We start from the raw sequence: 24525 nt of genomic DNA, 5'->3' as shown, positions 1-24525 counted from the left end.
CCTTTTCCATCTATGTCCCATGCTAAACCCCAACTTCGCAAACCTTTTCCAAATATCTTCTCTTAGGCTGCTACAGCTTTTTTTTCCTTCCCATTTCTTTTCCTTCTATTTTTTTTCTAGCTCCTACTCAGCCACCAAGGATCATTGCTTTACTCCCTCTGCTTCTGTCCTACTTCCGTGTAAAAGCCTGAGGATAGGGGATGTGCTCTATTACTAACACAATTCCCGGCTCAGAGCACACCCAGCTTACTTATTGAATGCAATGGCCTAGGCCACTGGCTTTCCAGTGGGTCAGTGCTTTTCAGTGTATGTGCTGCTGAAGTGAGCACGGTTCAGTGGTTTTCAGGCTGTTTCAAAAAGCCCTAAGGATACCTCAGGGGGTTCATAACTGATTGAGGAAAATCTTAAAAGTTTAAGAGCTACAAAACACTTTCAAGTGAGGTACAGATCCATTATGGAAGCCGTCAACAACAAAATGTTGGCTGCAAGGAAAGGCATCGTTTTTCGTGCACATAAACAATCCCCAAGGAAGGTGGCCGTGCGGGCAGAGTTCATGCTCATGGCGGGTAAAGGAAGGAATGCCAGGCACGCGAAGTCGAAGTATCTCTATGCTCGTGAACAAAGCTTTTACATGTCCCACTATGATGTTCTTTTCTTCTGTCATTCTTTTGTATTTATGATTCAGCTTCTGAACCCACTTTAAGTATCTAAAATCCCAAGATTAACCTTTAGAAGACTGTCACCACTTGCATATACAAGTATAACAGAATTACCTTCAAACAAACCAAAATATAGACCCAGGATGCTAATGTTGATTTTAACCCAAATTTTGTATTGATCAAAACAACCTGTCTTGTCTACCAAGGAATCATTAGAACATGAATTTACATGAAGAAATTAGAACTAACAGGGGCACCTGGGTGGATCAGTCTCTTGAGCCTCAGACGCTTGATTTCGGCTCAGGTCATGATCTCAGGGTCATAGATCAAGCCGTGTCGGGCTCTGTGCTGGGTACAGAGTCTGTCTGAGATTCTCTCCCCTTCCCTATCCTCCAACCCCCACTCATGCTCACTCAACAGATAAAATCTTAAAAACAGGGCCACCTGGGTAGCTCAGTGGGTTGGGCCTTTGCCTTCGGCTCAGCGTATGTGCTGATCTCACGGTCCTGGGATCAAGCCCCGAGTCAGGCTCTCTGCTCGGCGGGGAGCCTGCTTCCACTCTCTCTCTGCCTGCCTTGCTGCCTACTTGTGATCTCTGTCAAATAAATAAATAAAATCTTTAAAAAAAAAATCTTAAAAACAGGAAAAGATATCAAACAAAGTACTCAATTTTATATCTGCTTTACATACTAGGCTTTAGCAAAATTTTAATTGGGGATTAAAAGCTGTTATTTCAAAACACTTATAAACCACTGACCTGTGGAAGAGAAGTTTTAGGCTGAAATGACTTTCTCAACCAGGGAAGGGAGTCGAGATAAACCATCCAGCAGGGAGTTCTGTGTAAAAACGTTTATTTGTACTAATGTTTAGAATACAGGAACTAAAGAAAGAAAGACACCTCAACTCCAAAGGGACAGTGAATTAGGGCCTGCCCACAGCCAAGGGGAAGGCCACTCCAGGGGGTTCTGGCATGGACTATCTCCCTCCACTACGTCATGTCAGTGTCACCAGGCAAAAAACTGAGGAATCAGGATGTGAAGACCTTACCAGCTGCTAGCGAGTGTGCAAGGGAAGAGAGGGATGTCTATGTGGCTTCCCTGTGACCCAGGGGCCAGGACACAGAGAGCAGGAGGCAGAGGTTCCCAATTCAGTCAAGGGCAGGAGCTGGATGTCCAGGTCCAGGAAGAACAAAAAGGGGATTCTGGAGGTAGGCTTTTTTCATCGAGTTAAAAAACAGGCACATTATCCAACGTCTCCCTGTGGCCCCCAAGCTGCTGGCCTGGCCCCCTGATTCTTCCCCTCTCCCCACAAAACCAAAGGGAATAGGAGGGGAGGCAGAAGACAGCAAATTCCAAGGGTGGGGAATGCTTCGGTCATTGAGACCACCTGTGAGCGAGCCCCGTGTGCACAAGGAAGAATCAGGTGAAGCTGCGACTCCCCCTGGGGTGGGGTGGGGTGGGTCCGGGCAGAGCAAGGAGAGTGACCAAGAGCATCCTGGCTTGGGCGAAGGGTCCTGGGTAGCAGGAAGAGAGAGAGCTGCAGAGAGCCGCTCTGGGGGAAGGAGGGAGCGAGGCTAAGCAGCACCAAGGCTCCTTGCAAGCGCCGCCTCGGCTTGCTCTGTCGCTCACTCCCAGCTGCTCCTGGCAGAGGCCCTGTTCTGGCTCGCCTCCAGGGGAAGGGAAAACCCTGGGGACCAGAGTGGAGGCAGAGCTGAGAGAAAAGTGAGCTGCTCTCCTACTCGTACTCGGAGGACACGGTTTGAACCCTGTGATCGCCAGGGCCGGGGCCCAAGGGAGGCCGAGTGAAAGCACTTCACGGAGAGCAGTGAGGAGCTGGGCCGCAGGTGTGCCCTGGCGCAGGGTGCTGCTCCATTCTCCCTGAGGGCCTAGGGCCAGAGGCAGTCAGAGCTGCCGCCTCAGCTTGCTGCTGCCAAAGGCAGATTGGCACGACCACCCGAGGTTCTCTGGACTTGTGAAAGAGGAGGAAGGAAAGGTGGGTATGAAAAACAAGAGAGGAAGAGAGGAACAGCCCTAGATGTACGGCGGGGGGAGCAGGGGTGGGGCACATCAAGAGGAGTTCTGGTTCTGGTAGATGGAAGCTTTCTCCTTCAACAGGTCCAGACACAAGTGGCAGCTCCAACTTCCTGCAGAGAAGCAGAAAGGGGTCAGGATGGGTCCCGTACCGCCCTAAGGTGCTGTCCTGCCACTCCCCACACCTCACTTCCAGGAGCAGGACCAGCTAGAGAAGGCTGGGAGATGTTCTGCGGTAGCAAAGTTCCATGGTTATCCTGAGCTAAAAGAAACCTCCTGGGCTTCAAATATCAGGAAAAATAATTCCCAACGGTGATGAAAGAAATAATCACGTGGAGGACTATTCCCAAATACAGACTCCTAGGCCCTCTTAAATCTGAAATCTCTAGGAGCACCTGGGAAGACTAAATTTTTAAAGCATCTCAGCTTTACACTTGTGATTAGAGAAGAACCAGACTTTGTTCTCAAGGCCCCAAAGGTCAGGATGAAGATCATAATAGTGGTTCTAGAGAAACCAGTTTTGACTCCACATAAGATAGCTTTCTGGGGAAACCATGCAAAGATGAGATGGGCTCACCACCAGGTGTTTAAGAGGCCAAGGAGTAGTGACAGGAAGAGGGGGTGAACTGTGACGACCCAATGTGTTACGATCTATCTCTTAGAATAGATGGGGAGAAACGTCCCTTGAAAAGTAAGCGTTTCAAACTTTGCTTATTAGTATTTATTATGGTTGTGTTCTTCTATGTGTGTGTGTGTGTTCTTCTGTGTGTTTTTTTAGCAACAAAATTAGTCCTTAATGCCTCAAAATTAGTGTCAATGTTTATCTGTGGATGTGGATGTGTATAGGGGAAAGAATCTAGACCTTTTATAAGCTCTGCAGAGACATGGGGCGCTCGGAATGTAAGAAGGGCCTTTCTAACCCAAAGGTCAATAGCACAGGGGCTGGACGGCTTCTCTGTAAACAGCCAGCCAGAATGTTAAATAGTTTAGGCTTTGCAAGCCACATATAGTCTTGGTCCCATGTTCTTTTTTTAAATCACCATTAAAAATGTGAAAAACATTCTTAGCTTAGAAATTATACACATGCCAGCTGAGGCTGGGCCTGGCTACTGATGAGCTGCAGTTTGCGGACCCCTTGACCTAAGAGCCTAGCCCACCTTGCAGCTTCTAGAGAATTCTCCCTCAGCTCCCGGCAGCTCCTCACTACCTCAGCCTCTGACAGTACTCCAGTATGAAGGCCCCTCTACAGTTCATGTGGAATTTTGTCTGTAAACTGGTTATTTCATGGTTAAAAAAAATAAAAGATGAAACACGCTACTTCTCCCCGAAGTGGACTTAGAAGCTGCGCATGACAGACGACAACAGCAGTGTGCTCCCCTGCAGCTGCCAAAGGACTTGCAGACTTTGTTCGTGTCCCCTTCCCTAGGGGGGGGTGCCAGCAGTGTGACCTACATTACAGGTTACTCTAACCACAGTGAGGCGCTTTCTCCTGTCTGCTGCTGGCCCACAGCATTTGTGCACAGTAAAAGCCACTGGGCACACACAGCCTCCTAAGTAAGCTCCCAGATTTCTGTGAAGGAGGGGTTTAGGCACAGAGATCTGGCCGGCAGAGGGGCACCTGCAGAGAGACAGCTGCTTTCTGGTGCCAACACCGGTTTGGCTGAAAAGCTTGTGCAAACTCGGGAGCATTATTAAGCGAACTATGGGAGGGATAGACTGACCCATTCAGGTTCCAGGTTCAATACCTTTCCAGCCTGGGCAAGGGAAAAGAGAGGAAATGCACACTCAAACCTATCACATTCAAAGAGCTGATACCAAAGCCTCGCATCAGACAAACCACGAACTCAGCCCAGCTCCCTGGGCTGCCTGGAGGAAAGCAAAAGCACTCCTTCCGGTGACTCCGCTCAGCCCCAGGTCTCTCTTTGGTTGCTGATTTTCTGCATTTCTAAATGTATCTGGTGATAATGTGCGAACGTTAAACCCTCAAAGCGGAAATGCTAGGAAAGCATTCTAAGTGAAGGACAAGTGTCTATTCCCTAATCTGGAAGAACACACAGGAGAACTCACTTACTGTACAATTATTTTCCAGGTCACTAGTAAGATACTTGTTCTGCGTGAGAGGTCAGGACAACCTACCTTCAGGAGGCTCAGACATAGACGGGGTGAGACAGTACATATGGTAGCCGCGGTCACAGTCGTCGCAGAAGAGCAGCTGGTCCTAGAGGAGGCAAGAAGGAGGTGGAAGGGGCAGGTGAGTGACCAGTGGGGGTGGACAGGGACAGGAGCTTCTGTAGACACTGCTGCTTCTTCCGAGGGCGGCAGGGCAGCTGGCGGGGAGGTGCAGACCTGCGAATTTCTGGAGAGGAAATTCTCCACGCAGACCGAGTGAGTCACTGTCACACTGCCTGAACCCTACCAGCTTCCGAATTCAGCCCACGGCCTCCACTCTTGTCCCCTACGTGCTAGTCTTCACAGAGGAAACTTTTTTAAAAATGTTAAGACAGAGCACATCACTCCCAATTAAACCCTCAGACCTGGTGACACCTGCCCTCCGATCCCTTCTCCGACCGCGCTCCTGCTGCAGGGAGGCCCCACCAGCCCAACTGCCTCGGTCCACTGGGCCCGTCTGCCCGAAGGTCCCCAGCCTCATTGCTCCTGTCCTGAGCACGTTGTGCCCGCAAACCTTCTCGGACTGACCCCTCTGAACCAACCGAATCTCTACCCCAGCACCGCCTCCTTGGAGAAGGTTGCTCTGACCACCAACACCGGGTACCCAGCGGCCTGGCCCACCATGGCTGCCGCTCTCTTCCCGGCACGCTGGACAACCGCAGTGCCTTTCCTCGCTCACTGCCTGCTCCCCACAAGGAGGGCAAGTCCACGGTGGGGGGTCAGGGGGGACCCTGCCATCTTGTTTAGCGCCGAGTGCCCGGAATGGCGTCTGATACCAGGCTAGTGCCCCAGGGAAGGTCTGCTGCTCCCCAAGAGGCAGCTACAGGCTGGGGGGTGGGGGGCTGCGGGGCGGCACGGGGACACGCACATCGTTCTCGGAGGTGCCGCAGATGTTGCAGCACTTGCACTCGATGCACTGCCAACGGTAGGTCTTCACGGCCGCCATCATCACTGGGGTGAACTGCAGGCAAGACGGGTGTCCTGCGGGTGGGAGGAGGGGCGCGTCACCTGGGCGGCGGCGGCAGAAGGCAGGGGTTGAGGGGGAACCCTTGGCCCCGGGCGGGGGGCGGGTACCTGAGCGGCCGCAGTCCGAGCAGGACACCAGCTCCTCAGGCTGCCCTGTCTTCTTGTTGATCTTGGAATCCCCGAGGCAGAAGTCGCAGTAGTTGTTGGGCAGCGCCAGGCCGTCGGGACCCTTCTTGGCTACAGAGAGGGAAAGAGCTCCGCATGGGCTCCCGGGGGCCTCGAGGCATCCAGCAGCCCTGCAGGGAGGCCTTCCCGGGGGCAGGCTGACTCCCCCTGCCCCGCCTCCGGCGTGCCAGCTTACACTTCTGCTCCTCCGACCTCTGGGAAACCGGGGTGGGGGGCTGCGAGTCTTCCTTGTCCTCGCCCTCCTCCTCCGCCAGGTGGGAGTGGGCGTAGTGGTAACTGAGGCCTGGTCGGTTCTTGTAACGTTTTCCACAAACTGGGTGGGGACAAGAGGACAGAGAAAGGTGTTGGGATCCGAGAGAGCCACATCCCCACCCCCTCGCCCCCCTCTCCCCCCAGCTGCGGGGCTCCAGCTGAGGCGGAGGCAACCACCCCTGCCCCCGTGGGCTCTGTCTGCGACAGGCCTTCAGTGACGGCCACCTGCCTCTGGCGAGGAGCAACAGGCCCTGGGGTTCTCCAGTTTCCATGGCTCTGGCCTCTGTTACACCCCAGCCCACGGCCACCTCTGCTCTTCCGCACTGGCTGTCTGGGAGGCTGAACCCTGGCCCCGTTACCACTTGCCCTGGGACTAGTCTGGGGGAGGGAGCTCCAGGTCAGGAAGGGAAGGGAATCTAAAATTTTGTAATCTGGCAGGAAGGAAAAAAAGGGAAGGAAGAGACTCCCGACTTTTTGACCTCTCAATAACCACGGGAAGCTCAAGCTGTCCATGTATACCACAGAGCTCACCCCTGCCCAATGAGGATACAGGAGTAGGGAGTGGATCCCTTGGGGAATCACCTATCAGTAAGTCTGTTGGGGTATCTGGCCCCCAAGGCAGCTGGAAGACACTCCCACGTCAGTGCCCTGCCCACCCCCGCATCGATCAGCAAGGAGAGCAGATCCCCACGAGGCATCTTGCACTCTTAAGCATTGCACTCTTAAGCAGTGACACCAAAAAGAGCTCAGGCCGGCAGGAGGGAGCGGGGATAGGACGGAGACGGCGGGGCGCGGAGAAGCGCTAGCGGACCACCGAGCGCCTGTCCCGCCTGTCCCGCCTGTCCCGGGGAAGGGGAAGCACAGGGGTCTGTCTGTAGTGGGTTCCTGAGCACACTTCTGAAGCCACCCCATGCAGTGGGGCCGAGCAGCCCTAGGAGCAAGTCTGTGGGAGACAAGCGGTGGTCAAGGCAGCTTCCAGGACCGTGAGGAGTGGCGTACCACCGAAAGCCCACTGCTCCTATCCCCATGCCATTCCAGAGACGCTGACACTAGCATCGCAGGAGATGAGCAAGGCGGGAGAAACGAGGGAGGAGGGAAGAGGGAGAGGAAAACCGAAAGTCTGAAAAGTTGAGAGAGCTACCTCTCTGGGGCGCTTTCGAGGTATGCTTTTGTTTGAAACTATCTGAAAGACAGAAAGAAAAGTCATGAGAAGAAGGCCTTGATACACTTGAGACAGGAGCGGCAGCAGCAGGAAAGCGGAGCCAACGAGAGAGAAACCAGCGGCGCTGGTGCTCCCAGGGCGGAGGGACAGAGGTGGGGCGAGTCAGAGAGAAGGGGGAGAGCAGACACTGAAAAATCCGGTGCTGGACTCTGGGGGGCCCTGGCTTGACTGGGGCCAGCAGACGCGGATGTGGTCGACAGAGGGGCCAATTCTGCCTGCTGTGTGCGCCCCCGGCCCCAGCACCCCACCCCAGGGGACAGCAGAAACCTTTCCCGGAGCATGCAGGGCCCACCCATTGGGCAGCAGAGGCTGGGACCTCCCAAGGGTCTCAGAGGGAACCAGTCAGCAGGCAGGAGAAAGCATTCAGGCCTTTTGTTACCACCCTGAGCAAGAACACAACCCTCCCTCCCCTCAGATCCTGAGCAGGGGCTGGGTCCAAGGCAGGGACCACCCGCCCACTCGCGAGGCACTCACTGTCACAGGCATAGGGCTTGTCCCGATCCTCCAAGATGGAAGCATCCAGCTTCTTACGGGCACTGCCCACACCTTTACCCTGCCAGAAACGAAACGAAACAAAACCAACAGAAAGATCCCCTTATTAAGATGCCAGGCCTAGGCCTGGGTGGTCTGCCTTCGGCTAAGGTCGTGATCCCGGGTCCTGGGACAGAGCCCCACACCGGGCCCCCTGCTCTATGGGAAGCCAGTTTCTCCCTCTCTCACCCCCCTGCTTGTGTTCCCTCTCTGTGTCAAATAAATTAATAAAATCTTTGAAAAAACAAAACACAACGAAACAAAGATGTCTACCTGAGGAGTAAACTCCCTGGGGAAGTGACTGCTAATTTCACAAAGAGGAAACATGGCACAAGCAACAGCACAGGGCGCGCTGCAGGCGCCCCCGCAGGCAGGGCTCTGCCTCCTCACCTTGGACTTCCCCTTGCCCCGACGCTTGGGAGTGTCTTCTTCATAGTCCTCGTCATCCAGGTCATCTAGGAAGTCCTCTGGTTCTAGGATCCGCTGAGTGGACAGAAGGATTACGATGGGCAGATACAATGTACCTCCAGAAGGTCACCTGCAATGGGCCCGGCCAGGCCACCCAGAACCTCCTCTGTGTGCGGAGGCCCTCTGCTGGCCCCTCCAGTCTGGCCTCATTCCTCATGGCTGCCCTGTAACACCCCAGAATCCCATTCCTTTTCCTTTCCATGCTTTGGGCTTTCCTTCCTTTTCGACTCTTTTCCTGTTGCTCCCCTAGAGTGCCTTCTCCACTCTCTCCAAGGGGCTGACTCAAATGCCATGTTTTCATGAAGTCTTCCCTGCTACCCTAAGTAGCCGTGCTCTCTCCTGCCTCTGATCTGCTGCCCTAGGAACATACGATCAGTGGTTCCCTTCTGACAGCTCACTTCTTATATTAATTTTTTTTAGTCTATTTAATTTTTTTAGTAATCTCCACACCCAGGCTGGGACTTGAACTCATGACCTCGAGGTCAAGAGAAGCATGCTCTACAGACGGAGCCACTTCTTAGATTTCAATCAAGAGCTCTGAGGGTGCCAGGGAAGCTCAGTCAGTTAAGTGTCTGCCTTCCGCTCGGGTCATGATCCCAGAGTGCTGGGATCGAGTCTGGAGTTGGGATCCCTGCTCAGCAGGGAGTCTGCTTCTCCATCTCCTGTTCCCCCTAGTTGTGGGCACTCTGTCAAATAAATAAATAAAATCTTAAAAAAAAAAAAAAAAAAAGACCTTTGCTGCTAACTTGTGTGGGCTTATAGGAAGTTTTTTTTCCCTAACTGCTCTGCTTCAGCTTCCCTGTTATGTGGAACAGAGGCCACGGTACCTACTTCCTATGGCTGTAGAGACTAGAGAAAATGATGAACAAGCACTTAGCACAGTGCCTGCCACAGTTTTAACTCTTATTATTTCTGGGCATAGTTTTATCTTCGTCGCTGGTAGGGACCAGGCCTGCTTCACCCATGTAACCTCAGGCACCAGAAAACATCTGTGACAAAGACGCCGAATGAGGGAAAGTCTGTACTTAGAAGAAAAGGAACAGGAGAAACTGGATACTAATAGCAAAGCCAGTCAGTACCCAGTGCTAACTAGGGAATGAGCAGGACCAGAACCCCAGGGGCCTTCCTCCTGGCCCAAAGCTTTTGCTTCCATTCTGAATACGGGGTGGCCTCCGATAAAGAGGAGGCTGGTTTCCATCAGAGCTCCCTTAGCCATGGGGTTCATCTTATACCTTCCGTGCTCGACTGTTGGTCACAGGAAACTCGCCCAGGCTGTCATCATCCACTCGGGGGTCAGGGGCACCTCGCTTCTCCAAGGGGTCTGTGCGCAACAGAGCCTCCAAACTACTGCCGTCTTGAGAGATCAGCCCCTCTTTCTTCAGGGTCTGGTCTGTGTCTGCAGGCAAGGTCAGGATGAAGCGAGGCTCAGAAGGGCTGAAAGCAGGCCGCTCTGGGTCTACACAGTGCTAGGCCAGCCATGCGCCAGTCACTGTCTTTTGGTCTCTGGCTGCCTAGGAACCAAGACACCCCGTTTACTTGGCACCGTAACTTATCTGTTTACTTGTCTCCTCTATCAGACTGAGCTCTGTAAAGGAGGGAATGGCATCTCACCCACTCTAGCATCTTTAGGATCTAGCACTAGGCCGGGTACGTAAGAGGTGACTGATTAACAGCCTTACAAGCAGCAGACCACACCCTAGCTCAAGAAGGGGTGTGCTTTACCTGGTTTAATAGATGGGAAAGAAAGTCTTGGGTCCTCAGGAGGGTGGGCTCGCCGCTTTTTCCGCCAGCGCCGGGCAGGATAGGAGTATAGCTGACCAGAGGCCAATCCTGTGGGAAAGAAGAAAGAAAAGTCAAGGCCTAACGCAGTCCTGGGCAATAACATCAAACACCTTCTAGAGGAGTAGCACCCCCTACCCACCAAGTTCTACAGTGAGGGAGCAATATGGACAGTGAGGGCCTGGGGGCAGGAGAAGTCACAGTTCGTGGAAAAGAGAAACAGATGGAAGCTCGAGGGCCTTGGCTAACACAGAGCTCCCCAGAAGCCCAGCGCCAGCCTCAGTAGGGCAGCCCTGCAGAAAACAAAGATACTGGTACGAACCCGCCTGCTTCATCTCCCCTGGGCCTCTAACCCAGGCAAGACCGTATTCATGCACGCGTGGAAGCAGTGAGGAAAACCCTCTCAGCTGGCCCATCACGTAAGATGAAGCTTCTGCCTTCCCTGTGCTCCCGAGTCTGAACCCTCACCTCACCTGGACCCCGGTGTCGTTTCTCCATCCAGATGTAACAGTTGCTCTGGGCCACTCCAGTCTGCGAGTCTAAGAAAGGCAGGCGCACACTGCGCTCAGCGCAGAGGCGGGCATTGTAGTTGTGGCACTGCTCCATGGCGTCCTTGTAGTACTGCTCCCCAAGGCTGCGGCGGACACAAAGATCAGGTGCGCATGTGCTGGGGCAGGGCAGAGCACAGGGTGCCGAGCGGCCCCGCTCCCCTGCCATCTGCTGCTTTAGAAGGCTCAAGGGACTGGGAGACTGCGGCTCTGGTCCTATTTGCCTCGGTTTCTGCCTCATGGGACACCACACCCCTTCACTAAGCCACTATGAGGAAAGGCACTTCATAAATTACCATCAGGAACACATGATCTCTCATGTGTCTACTCAGGCCTAAGCCTAACCCACAAAGATGGGGAGAAACTAACATTCATTCTGTGCCTCTCTTGGAGTCCAGCCCCGTGCTAGTCCTCCCTTAACCCTCCTGACTCTGAGAAGCACAGGTTAGCTTCTTTTCACAATCGAGGAAGAGTTCTACAAGATCTAGAGCCCTCACTAAAATATAGTTAACAAACTACAGCACCTCTACACAACAAATTTTTATTAAGCCATAAAAAAGAAGGAAACTCTTCATGTGCTGATATCAAACCATCTCCAAGACGACTAGAAAAAAAGCGAGGTACAGTGCTGAGAAGTGTTCCAGGATGCTACCATTTATGTAACAAGAAGTAGAGAAGAAACTGTAGGCCTCCAGAGAGAAAAACTGGGTGACCTGCTGGGGCGGGGGGGATTCCTCCTATATGCCATTTTAGATCTTTTAAATTCGTACTAGGTGCAGGTTTCCCCCACTGTCTGATGGTGTACTTTCTGCCACTTGACTTTTATAAGAGACCTACAACAGCACCTATTTTCACTAACTGGAAGACATCTAGAGAGGATTTTCATTTTTAAGAAGAGGCAATTGCTTTTTTGCTTTTTGCCATGTCGGCTTATGTACAGTTTCTTAAGAACACTCTACTTTGAATAGTGGGGGTGGGGGGAACCTGTACTGAGCGAACTAATTAATGCCACGTGCTAATTTTATTTTATTTCTTTTTTTTAAAGATTTTATTTGTTTATTTGACAGAGATCACAAGTAGGCAGAGAGACAGGCAGAGAGAGAGGAGGAAGCGGGCTCCCTGCTGAGCAGAGAGCCCGATGTGGGTCTTGATCCCAGGACCCTGGGATCATGACCTGAGCCGAAGGCAGAGGCTTTAACCCACTGAGCCACCCAGGCACCCCGCATGTGCTAATTTTAAAGTCACTGGAAAACATGTGAAAAACACCTGAACTTCTTTGAATCCTACTTTTTTCCCGAGTGCCATTAGAGTGATATAAAACCTGTTTGCTCACAGGCCCATCTGAGGCCCTTTTCCATTCTCACACCATCAAATTATACAGGAAAGAACCTTCTTTCACTCAGAAGACTCAGTTTGAAATCTCAGTAAAGGTAAAACTTTAAGTGCTTTAAAAAGCTGGACAACTACACAGTGCCAGGAGTTACCTGGTTCTAAGAAGCATGTACACAGAACCAACCTTGTTCTCATCCTCAGGGCATAACAAACGCATTAGTACTGGAATGACAGTGACCCGTCTTTACATATTCGATCCACTGTAAATAAACCGAGGGCAGAGGTGGTTTCTTTCTCACAGTATCCCTAGTATCCACGAAGGTGTCTGGGACATCTTGACCTGGGAGTAAAAAGACCTTGCACTGCAAGTCACCCCACAAATGTGGACATTCAGTCAGCCCGTGTGGAGCTCAGCTTCCTCTGCTGGCCTGGGGGAGCCGGACTAGATACGCTCTAACATATTCTACTAGAGGGAGAACCCTTGCATGAGGAGCTGGACCGAGTGTGTCTCTGTTGTTTATGTCCATAACTCAAACTCCACTGACAAACCAGGCTCTGGAATCCGAGGGGGCTTTCACAGAGCGGTCACAACAGACCATGCAGGCACAGCTTAGTATGTTCCCAAGCTACTGAAGACACACCACACACAAGGTGACAGCAACACAAGATTGCCTGACTTGATTCAATGAGTGGTAATAACTGTAATTTGCGGTAGTAAGCAGGAATCTTGTGTTGGGGAGTGGAAGAAAAAGGGAACAGGCTCACGTTAGCCAGCCTTTAGGAGGCAGCCATGTCCTCACCACACAGAGGAAAATTGGATAAACAAGGCCGAGCGCAGCAGCTCCTTTGTTTCTGCTGATGGCAATGGATACTGATGCTAGAAGTCAAATGGAAGGAAGGGTGAGATGTGCAGAAGGCTGCAGAGTCAGAGCACTGAAGCTACAACTGGTTTTAGGGGGGAAAATAAGAGAGTCTGTCACAGCACTTGGGAGTTAAGGGGATTTCAGAAAGTGGCAAACTGCCTTGTGAGAGAACTGGGAATGAAACACCCAAGTCAGGGGGAGAGGGGATCTGATGAAGACAGACCAAGAGAGAACGAGAGGGAATTTATAAATGGGAAAATTCTTTTCCCAGAACCAGATGCAAGTCAAAAAAGATGAGCTAGTAGTCCTGACCTCCATGTATAACCTCAGCTGTTCAAAAAGCAGGCATCCCACGATCAAGAGAAGTTCCAGAAAAGTATCGCCTGGGTGAGGACGGTACTGGAAGAACGGAAGCCCCCTCTTGCAGGGCAAGGTCTGTAGGGAAATGTATTAATTGCAGTGACCAGCCCTCTGCAGCTAGAACTGAGAACGTTGGCTTCTCATGACCAGCACTCACGAACCAGGGGCTGGTGACCCTCACAATCTCTGTAGCTCCTTTAAGAGAAATGAGTCGTGCGCAACTCCTCCCTTCTAGGACTACATGAAAGGGTTGGCAACTCTATTTCCCTGAAGAAAGTCTTCCAACATAAAATCTCGTTACCTATTAACTCTTAAAACCTAGGGAAGTTTGACATTCCCCCAGCACAGTAAGATTTCCAAGGCAGGAGCTCTGATTTCTTTCCAGGAAGCATGAAACCTGTGTAAAACCTCCCTTTACAGTGGGCTTGGGGTGTGTGTGTGTGGGGGGGGGAGTAGTCAACAAAGAGAAAGGCAGGGAAACAAAGAAAGAACATCTGAGTCAGGAAGAATAACTATATAAATGGTAGATCAAGAGCGACATTTCTAAATTGAGGGAAATGTCAGCCTGAAGAAAGAGCTGGGGGAAACTGGAGTGGGCAGATCAGAGAGAAAGATAATAGTGTTGGGAGGAGGGGGAGCTGAACGAGGAGGCTGGATGGAGCTGAAAGCAAGTTAAAAAAAAAAAAAAAAAAAAACCACAGGAGGAGAAGAAGGCACTTAGCTTAATGGAAGTGGGAAGGCATTCTCAAAGAAAAGGCTCCAGGCCGGGAGGAGGGGAGGTGGGCAAAGCATGCACTCTTTAAAAAGGCTCTTGGGAAGAGTGGGGGCTCAGCCACCACAAAGGCAGATGAGAAGCTCTGAGTCCCTCAGAACAGTTTCCAAACCTTTACCCTGTCATCCAGCCCAAATCCAAAAACCCTGCCTGGGCAATGAGTCGCCTCTCAGTTTTCCTACCTCTGCATCAAGCCCAATTTACCCACTGAAAAGAGCTTGCTCTATCGGCCCACCGGGCCCGAACCCATCTCTTCAGGGAGGAGGCTAGGTTCAATCAAGTCCCAAAGCATCTTTAACTCACAGCCAACAGACCCCGCTCCATTTTCCCCAACAACCATTAACTTTAACTTTGCTCGACACCTGACCAGCACAGGGCGACTGCACAGCGCGCAGCCTGCCGACCTAGATGCCCCTCCAGGCTGCAGAGGCGTCCTGGACCGCTTCCGTCCAGTTCCCGTTTTTTTGGTGGCTGGACTGGCGGGTGCAAAGGCCCTCTCCCCTGAAGTTCCTTCCCTTCTGCACCGCCTTGCTCCTCAACACCTTCTTCCCGATGATGCTTCTGGTCTTGGCCATCAGATACTCAGACCCCCACCCCCCACCCCGATCGTCAAGGGGCTGTTAAAACAAAACAGCCCCGCGGTGCTTAGCCGCACAAGGGCTGCTGAGCCTGTTGTTCCAGGACCGGCCGCGGGCAGCGGATCCAGAGGGGTCGGCGCCCGGCTTCGTGGGGACACGGGTCGGTCCCGGGCCCGCCCTCGGCCCGGCCCCTCCGGACCCAGGCGTCTGGTCTCGGAAGCGCACCCGGACTGTGTCTCTCCTACGCAACGACGGCGCCATACTCGGGCCACCGTGAGCCCGAAGGAGCGCTCAGACCGCAGGGCGCCGCAGGGAGGGTGCCCGTAAGGGGCTCCCGTGTGCCCCCCTCAGGGCCTCCACAAGTTTCCAAAGAAGCGCAACGTCTTCTTGGGAGTCTCCTGTTGCCCTCCCTACTAGGAGTCGCAAGCAGGCCTTCTCGGGCACGTCCTTCCCTCCGCCTCGTCCCCTCCCGCACCGCCGCCTACTCCCAGGCCTCTTAAAAGATCTCCCGGCCTAGGAGAGAAAGAAACGACTACTCACAGCTTCACTACATTTTCTACCACAGCCGCCATCTTCCCTGCTCCTCTCCCTCAGGAGGCCCGGAGCCCTCAGCGCGCAGGCGCCGGGACGGCACCGGGGAACCGGTTTCCTCGTTCCTCTGCGCAGGCGCCGCCCGAAAGCGCGCGCCCGAGAACGAGGCCGGGAGAACGGGCTTCGTGACAGTCCACCCGGGTCGGGGAGTCGAGTCGAGGGAGTCCAATGCGCAGGCGCGACGGAAACGGGCGCGCGCCCCGAGGCTCTTGCGGGAGCCCCGGGTCTTCCGTGTGGAGGGCGGGACGGGAGAGGGAAGGTCTGGCCTGATGCAGAAACGAGAGGGTTGATGACATGAAGATGGTGAAAACTTGAGACCCAGAGCTGGATTAGATGGAGCATTATGCGTTCTGCTGCCTCACCGACATTTATCCTTGTGGTTAACCCCTTGCCTTCACTCATGGGCGCGGGGAGGGAGTTGGTGGGTCGCAGAAAACAAGAGTAATGCACAATCCACTTGGGTCCCCAATCGTGTGCCTCTTCAAGGAGAGGAAAATTGACGCCCGAACTGGGCAGTTCTTTGGCCTGAACACTGGAGTCTTGGCAAAAGTTACCTCCCCTTCCCGCCACCAAACCCAGCCACCAACATCAGTGATACCCTCCTCCCTTGCTTCCTACTTCTGTCCCTCCACTTAGTCTCTGAAGAATTTCCCTCCTGCAACTATGCGTGAATCTTTTGTACCACTCATTATTCCTTCACTGTTGAATCGTGCAAATTCATATACAAATGTGGCTTAATATCCTTTTAAAAATTCAGAGCCCTTCCTTCAGCCCGTGGTTGCCTTGGCTTATCACCCCATTTTTTCTTACCCTTTCACAGCGAGGTTTCTGTTTATACTCCCTATCTCTGTTGACTTATTTCCAAGACCCTTTCGCCCAGTTTAATGACAGTTTTGTTCCCACTGGTTCATTGAAGCAGGTCGTAACAAAGACACCATGACATTCTGACCAGTCCCTCCTTTTTCTTTTTTCAAGAATTAATTAATTTTGGGACGCCTGGGTGGCTCAGTTGGTTAAGCAGCTGCCTTCGGCTCAGGTCATGATCCCAGCGTCCTGGGATCGAGTCCCACATCGGGCTCCTTGCTCTGCAGGGAGCCTGCTTCTCCCTCTGACTCTGCCTTCCACTCTGTCTGCCTATGCTCGCTCTTGCTCGCTCTCTCTGACAAATAAATAAAATCTTAAAAAAAAAAAAAAAAAAAAGATTCTCAAAAAAAAAAAAAGAATTAATTAATTTTTTTTTATTTGAGTGAGAGGGAGCACGTGCAGGGGTGGGGAGGAGAAGCAGAGGGAGAGGAATAAGCTGACTGTGGAGCCTGATGGAGGGTTGGGGGGGTCCATCCCACCGCCCCTGAGATCATGATGTGAGTCAAAATTAAGAATCCACCGTTCAACCCACCCAACCACCCAGGCGCCCTCCATTTCCTCCTTTTTCAAGCCCTTTTCAGGGTCTCTGAGATGAACATTCTCCTGGCTGGTCTCTGAACACATTGACAGCAGTTCCTTCAGCCTCTTTTGCTGATTCTGTCCTTTGTCCCACTTTCATATGTCACAGTCCTCAGGGTGTGGCCTTTGGTGTTTGCCAAATACCTTCTGCCATCAGCTCCAAGATGCACATGTTCCCCATGCCCCTCCCCTACTTTAATATTTCAGAATTGAGTGACATCTTACTATCACCGTGCCTTAAAATCACTTTTGGTAGATGGGGGTTGTGTGATATTGGACAGTGCCTACCCTGCACTCAACTCACATAGCAGGTGGTGGCCACTGGGAAGAAAAACCCAGAAACAATACTGGTGCAGTCTTTTACCTCTAGGAACTGAACGACTGTGGGGATAAAGAGTATCAGAAATGATTCCAAAGCAGGAGTCGAAAGTTCATTGTGTGTTGTGGCCTGAATGTTTGTGATCCTCCCCCAATCCTCTGTTGAAGCATTAACCCCAATATGATGGCATTTGGAGGTGAAGTCTTTGGGAAGCGATTAGGTTCAGATGAGGTCACGAGGGTGGGGCCCTCGTGATGGCATTAGTGCCCTCGTAAGAAGACAGCTTTCTCTTTCCCTGAGGAAAGGCCCTGTGATGTCACAGCAGGAAGAGCTAAACACTCTGGAGAGTAGTTCTCTTCGGAGGAGAGTGACAAGAGGGGCCATAAGGTGGCTACTGAAGTGCTAGGAATGTTCTTTTTTCTTCTTCTGGGTAGTGGGTACATAGGTTGGTTCACTTTATAAAAATTTATTGAACTACCCAAAACTGGGGCACTTTGCTGCATGTATATGTCAATAAGAAAATTTAAAAATATTAGAAATAATATAGAGGGGCACCTGGGTGGCTCAGTGGGTTAAAGCCTCTCCCTTCGGCTCAGGTCATGATCCCAGAGTCCTGGGATCGAGCCCCACATCGGGCTCTCTGCTCCACGGGAAGCCTGCTTCCTCCTCTCTGCCTGCCTCTCTGCCTACTCCTTGTGATCTCTGTCTGTCAAATAAATAAATAAAGTATTTGAAAAAAAAAAAGAAATAATATACAGGTTAGTTCTGTGTAGATGGAAAGGTAGTTTGTGGGCCCAGAATCAATGCCTTTCACTTCTTTTAGGATTCTTTCAAGAAATGCTACATCAGGGGCACCTGAGTGGCTCAGTGGGTTAAAGCCTCTGCCTTCAGCTCAGGTCATGATCCCAGGGTGCTGGGATCAAGCCCCGCATCAGGCTCTCTGCTTGGCGGGGAGCCTACTTCTCCCTCTCTCTCTCCCTCTCTCTCTGCCTGCCTTTCTGCCTACTTGTGATCTCTGTCTGTCAAATAAATAAATAAAATCTAAAAAAAAAAAAGAAAGAAAGAAAAGAAAAGAAATGCTACATCACTGAGCAACAGATGCTCTGACCCAGTAACCAGTATATACAATGTTTCTCTTACAGGAAGGAACCAAGGAGTGGAAGTGGGGTGCGGCCTTTTGCAATCTCAATGAAGGACTTTTTTGCAAAGTGTTTCCTATTTCTGGGCCTCTGGGTTCGGCCTGACCTAAGGGAGGAATGCTTCCACGAGGGGGCACAATAATGATTTCCCTAAATTAGGAGCTAAGACTGCCAATGGGTTATTTTTTGTTCTGCTTGCCACTGGGCAAGAAAGGAAAAAGAGGGCATGCTATTGGCTTGTGTGATTGATTCTTTTTTATTTTTTCTTTCTTAAGATTGAATTTATTTATTTGGAAGAGAGAGAGGATAATTGGACTGATATTTAGGAAGCTAAAACCCAAAGATGTAAGCCCAGAATTTGAAGCAATTTTTGTCCTGGGGACATTTACTGATCTGGGAGATATAACTGTGAAACTGAGCTGTTGTTTGGTGGTTTTGGTGGGGAGGGTTAAAAATCAAAACCCAAAGCCATCCCAAGGTAGGAGAATAGATACCCCACCATGGACACATAAACACGTTAAGATGGGATCCTAACTTGTGTGAACTTGTAGCCCAAAATCATATCTGGGTGGTTCAGGGAAGCTTAAGCCTTGAGTTTGGATTAAAGTAGACCCATCTTTATACAGCCCCCGGTCACCTGACAGAAGCAAGAATATCTGGTATTGAGTAATAAGTTTTATAAATGAATGTATTGTCATCCTAGTCCCCAAATTATTTCTACAAACATGTTTTTCAGATATGACATCCAACCCATCGTCAAAGATAATCAGGCACACAGAGTAAAAAGAAACCTTGTGGGACGCCTGGGTGGCTCAGTGGGTTAAACCCTCTGCCTTCAGCTCAGGTTATGATCCCAGAGTCCTGGGATCAAGCCCTGCATTGGGCTCTCTGCTGGGTGGGGGAGCCTGCTGCCCTTCCTCTCTCTCTGCCTATCTCTCTGTCTGTTTGTGATTTCTGCCTGCCAAATAAATAAATAAAATAAAATCTTAAAAAAAAAAAAAGAAGCCTTGTACAAGGACCTATACAAAAACTATAAAACATAAATTGACCCACACAAAGATTTAACATGCGGAATTTCTGATACTGACCACAAAATAACACTGCTTATTGTGTTTAAAGGAGTAAAAAAACCAGTATAAAAACATCTGTGGGCGGAGCACCTGGGTGGCTCAGTGTTAAGCTTCTGCCTTTGGCTCAGGTAGTGAACCCAGGGTCCTGGGATCGAGCCCCACAACCAGCTCCCTGCTCGGTGGGGAGCCTGCTTCCCCCTCTCCCTCTGCTTGTCCTTCCCCCTGCTTGTTCTCTCTCTCTCTCTCTGTCGAATAAATAAATAAAATCTTAAACACACACACACACACACACACACACACACACACACACCTGCAGTGGGCAAGTGGGATTAAGAAGTACCACAACATGGGGCGCCTGGGTGGCTCAGTGGGTTAAAGCCTCTGCCTTCGGCTCAGGTCATGATTCCAGGGTCCTGGGATAGAGCCCCGCATCGGGCTCTCTGCTCAGAAGGGAGCCTGCTTCTCCCTCTCCCTCTGCCTGACTCTCTGCCTACTTGTGATCTGTCTGTCAAATAAATTAAAAAAAAAAAAAAAAGAAGAAGAAGTGCCACGACAGAATTTTAAAAGAACAATATGGAACTTCTCCAACTGAACAGTGAGATAACCAAAATTAAGAACACAATGAATCCAGATTACTCATAACTGAAGAGACAACATAGAAAACCAGAGGCTAGGTAGGCAGAACTTGTCCTTAATACTGCATAAAAGACAAAAGAACAGAAAATACAGAAGTAGAGCAGAAACATTGATACATAGAGAGATCTAACATACATTTAAAACAAATGTTTTTATGAAGTTGGCTCCATGCCCAGTGTGCAGCCCAACGCAGGCCTTGAACTAGTGACCCTTGAGATCAAGATCCTGAGCTGAGACCCAAAGTCAGATGCTTAAACTGAATGAGCCACCCAGGTTTCCCCTCATATATATTTAATTGGAGTGTCAGAGGGTAAGGAGAGAGAAAGGAGCATAGGCAATGTTTAAAGGGGAAAATGACAATGCTGAAAGAGGTGTTTGTTTGTTTTAAAATTTTATTTGGGGCGCCTGGGTGGCTCAGTGGGTTAAGCCTCTGCCTTCGGCTCAGGCATGATCTCAGGGTGCTGGGATTGAGCCCCACATCGGGCTCTCTGCTCAGCAGGGAACCTGCTTCCCCCTCTCTCTCTGCCTGCTGCTCTGCCTACTTGTGATCTATCTCTCTGTCAAATAAATTTTTTTACATTTTTTATTAAAGATTTTATTTATTTATTTGACAGACAGAAATCACAAGTAGGCAGAGAGGCAGGCAGAGAAAGGGGAGGAAGCAGGTTCAATGCTGAGCAGAGGGCCCGATGCGGGGCTCGATCCCAGCACCCTGGGATCATGACCTGAGCCGAAGGCAGAGGCTTTAACCCACTGAACCACCCAGGCACCCCTAAATAAAATCTCTTAGAAAAAAGGTTTTATTTATATGAGCAAGAGAGATCGAGAGAGAGAATGAGCAGGGGCGAAGAGCAGAGAGAGGGCGAAGCAGACTCCCCGATGAGCAGGGAGTGCAGGAGGGGCTTGGTCCCAGGTCTCAAGGGACCAAAGCCAGAGCTGAAGGCAGACTGGTAACCAACTGAGCCAGCCAGGTACCCCTGAAAGATATGAATCCATAGATTAAAGAAGCCAAATAAGACTGAAGTGAGCTAAATAAAGACGTCTCGGAGATAAATGCTAGGGTATTTAGGATGAAGTGTTATAATGTCCACATCTTATTTTCAAAAGGTCAGGATGATAGTTTTGATAGGCGAAGAGATAAAGCAAATGAAGCAAAATGGTAAAAATGGGCAAATCTAGATGAAGGTGTATGGATGTACATTGTACTCATCTTTCAGTATTTCTGTAGGTTTGAAATGTTTGAAAATAAAAGCTTAGGGGGAAATAATCAATTCTATACAGGTAGATCCGCCGTTCTTTAAAAATGGAAGTCTGGGGACGCCTGGGTGGCTTGGCTGGTTAAGCCTCTGCCTTCTGCTCAGGTCATGATCCCAGGGTCCTGGGATTGAGCCCCACATCGGGCTCCTCGCTCAGAGGGGAGCCTGCTTCTCTCTGCCTCTGCTTGCCACTCTGGCTGCTTGTGCCTCTGACAAATAAATAAATAAATAAATAAAATCTTTAAAAAAAAAAGGGAAGTCTGGGACAACCTGGTAAAGAACCCTGAACCACCAAGACGAAGGCTGGAGGAAAAGGCTGAAGGCAAACTGGCTGGCCCAGTTAGTAGAACGTCTGACTCTTGATCTTAGGGTCGTGGGTTCAATCCCCATGCTGGGGGTAGAGGTTGCATTAAAAAAGATAAAATCCGGGCGCCTGGGTGGCTCAGTGGTTAAGCCGCTGCCTTCGGCTCAGGTCATGATCTCGGGGTCCTGGGATCGAGTCCCGCATCGGGCTCTCTGCTCAGCAGGGAGCCTGCTTCCTCCTCTCTCTCTCTCTGCCTGCCTCTCTGCCTACTTGTGATTTCTCTCTGTCGAATAAATAAATAAAATCTTTAAAAAAAAAAAAAAAAGATAAAATCCTCAAAAAAAAAAAAAAAAAAAAGTAAAAGAAAGTCTTTGAAGGCAAAGGGAACACGAACTGGTTAGTAAAGGAGGGGAAGTTATTCATACCAGCTATGGTTTTGTAGAAAAAGTCTGTCGCTCCTACATATATTTCTCTTCTTGCTGTGGCAAGTATATTTTTACGTATTTTCATTCTCCCATTCTCTCCTTCTTTCTACTCTAGAGTCTAGGGTGTCTTGGTGGTAATTAACTTTACCGCAGAGTTCATAGTTTGCGAGACATTGAGATGGGCTAGTAAACGAAAAATTGCAGGAGGAACGAACATCCGTGAATCCTGGCCTTGCAAGCGGGTGTGATCATTGGCAGATTTTGAGTCATTTCCCTTTGGAAGAAGAGTGAATATATTTTCGGCAGAAAGAGGAGTAGATGCTTTGTACTAGGGAGGCTTATATTATTTTACATGGCTGCCTTGGTGCAAGCAAGGATTCCTCGTTGAGTTCATCTGATGTTTCAGGTGTCCTGTCTAGTTCCCCTTTTCCAGCCTGACACAGCAACCCCACGTGCTCTCCCAGCGCCCCTTGGGTGGGGGTGTCTGACGCAGGGTGGCTGGGGAGCAGCTCCAGGGCACCCAAGACAGGCATGGGTGCTCTGACCTCGGCTCAGGTCCAGGGCAAGGTGTGGTCTTGCAGCTGGGCAAAGCTCTAAGGAAGGTTTGCTTTTTTTCTTGTCTTCCCTTTCCAAGGCAGAAGGGACAAGCGTTTCAAGCACCAGGAGAGGGAGCCTGCAGGCAAGGAGCTGCTTACCTCTTACCTACGAAGTCCTTTTGCCTTAGCACTTTACCAGGGTCTGGGGTGGCACCCGTGTTGGGGGAGTGGGTTGCAGTCAGGTATAGTCTTTAGGGTCTCACAGACCTGGGTTAAAATCCCAGTACCGATAGTGAAACCACTAATCTCTAATGATGGTAAAATTTTCAAATTAAACAGACAAGGGGTGTTTGGAGGGCTCAGTCTTTAGGTGCCTGCCTTCAGTTCAGGTCAGGATTCCACAGCCCCACATCAGACTTCCTGCGTGGCGGGAAGCCTGCTTCTCCCTCTGCCACTCGCCATGCTTGTGTTCCCTCTCTCACTGTGTCTCTCTCTGTCAAATTAATAAAATCCTAAAAGAAAAAAATAAAAAGACAAAGTGTAGCAGGGATGAAACATGACGCGGGTTCTATGGAAAATGGGGGGGGGTGATTCCTCAAGAAATTAAATATAGAATGACATAGTATGACCCAGTGATTCCACTTGTACGTATATACCCAGAAGAATGGAAAGCAAGGACTCAGACTGATGTTTGTGCCCCAATGTTCATAGGAGCCTTGTTCTCGATGGCCCAGAGGTAGAAGCAACCAGGCATCCACTGAGGGGTGAATGGATACACGACATGTGGGATAGACAGACAACGGAATATTGTTCAGCCTTTAGAAGAAGGACATTTCAACACACGTGGCAGCAGGGATGAACCTCGAAGATGTCAGGCTAAATGAAATAAGCCAAAAGACAAATACCCTGTGACTCCACTTACATCCGGTCCCCAGAGCAGTCACGTTCAGAGAGACAGGAAGTAGATGGGGGTTGCCAGGGGCTGGGGGAAGGGAGAGCGAGGAGTTCGTGTTTTGTGGGTATGGAGTTTCACTTTGGGAAAAGAAGAAAGTTCTGGAATAAATGGTGGTGATTGTTGCAGAAGAACATGAATGTATTAATGCCACTAAATCGTACACTTAAACATAGTTAAAATGGTCAGTTTCATATTGTGTATATTTTAACACACACATGTACACAGCCCTGTGGCCAAGCAAAATGCCTCTGGGTCCCATTCAGCCCCCACTATGAAATCTGACACAGGGAATGGAGGCAGGAAAGGCTGGGGGCAAGGTTGGAGTCTGGGATCCGCAGGGTCAGAAGGATGGAGAACCAGTGGTTAATGGAAGCAGGGGACAGCCAAGGCTTGAACTTGCCTCCAGCCACCGTGTGGCCTGTACCGATCAGACACAAGCCCCGCCTTAGCCCTCTCCCCTCCTCACCCCGCAGTGGCTTCTTCCTCTCTGACCTTCCGTCCATCTTCCATTGGCTCGGGCAGTGACCTGCTAAAACCTGGATCTGACCACGTGTCTCTCCTGCTTAAAATCCTTCTACAGCTCCCCATTGCAAGCAAAGCCATTCCCAGCGGACTCCAAGCTGTTTCCCCAGTCCTGCCTTTCCAGAGCCCCACGTTCCTTTATGTCCATAGCCATTTTGGAGTACCTTCCATGTGGCAGTTCATAAACCTTGTCCCTAACTTTTCCCACAACCCTGCGAGGTCAGGACCACTGACCCATTCTAGAGATGGAGAAACTGAATCTCACACAGACTAGGTCAGACCCAGAGATCCGCGCTCTTTTCACCACTTGGCGGCTCCTCTGTCATTCACTCTGGTGCCTCAGTGCCTTTGCTTATGCACGAGTGTATCTTAGCCTTCAGGTTTGGGCCAGAATCATGTCTGACCATCCTAATGGGCCCTCTGCCCCAGACATGCCCGATCTTATTTTCTTTACCATTGTTCAACACGGTGGGAAATCCTCTTACCTGCTTACAAATTCAATATTCTTTTTCCACTAGAATATGAGCTACAGGAGAGCAGGGATTGCGTCCGTCTGACATCCCCGGCACCGGGAACACGCTTGAGTGCCCCCTAACTGCTCACTAAATAGTGCT

General features: G+C 50.5%; 1 protein-coding gene across 2 annotated transcripts in view; it reads right to left on the bottom strand.

The window, feature by feature from the left end:
- Positions 1–1493: 1493 nt before the first annotated feature.
- DPF2 (double PHD fingers 2) overlaps positions 1494–24525 on the bottom strand; it is a 39858-nt gene continuing 16826 nt past the window's right edge. Inside the window, exons 2-13 of one of the 2 annotated variants that reach the window (XM_059146997.1) lie at positions 15256–15310; positions 10736–10896; positions 10206–10313; positions 9716–9879; positions 8406–8498; positions 7959–8037; positions 7404–7445; positions 6186–6323; positions 5933–6061; positions 5727–5839; positions 4826–4907; positions 1494–2802 (exon numbers count right to left, since the gene is read on the bottom strand). In XM_059146997.1, coding sequence (XP_059002980.1) covers positions 2726–2802; positions 4826–4907; positions 5727–5839; positions 5933–6061; positions 6186–6323; positions 7404–7445; positions 7959–8037; positions 8406–8498; positions 9716–9879; positions 10206–10313; positions 10736–10896; positions 15256–15287 — 1218 coding nt within the window. In that variant the 5' untranslated portion in view covers positions 15288–15310 and the 3' untranslated portion in view covers positions 1494–2725. The remainder of the gene's footprint in view (positions 2803–4825; positions 4908–5726; positions 5840–5932; positions 6062–6185; positions 6324–7403; positions 7446–7958; positions 8038–8405; positions 8499–9715; positions 9880–10205; positions 10314–10735; positions 10897–15255; positions 15311–24525) is intronic. The other variant, XM_059147004.1, reaches the window with a different exon arrangement.

The sequence above is a fragment of the Mustela lutreola genome, chromosome 1 (genome assembly GCF_030435805.1).
Source record: "Mustela lutreola isolate mMusLut2 chromosome 1, mMusLut2.pri, whole genome shotgun sequence".
NCBI lineage: Eukaryota > Metazoa > Chordata > Mammalia > Carnivora > Mustelidae > Mustela > Mustela lutreola.
Note: the sequence above shows the minus strand (reverse complement) of the source record. Positions and strands in the feature narration are given on the sequence as shown.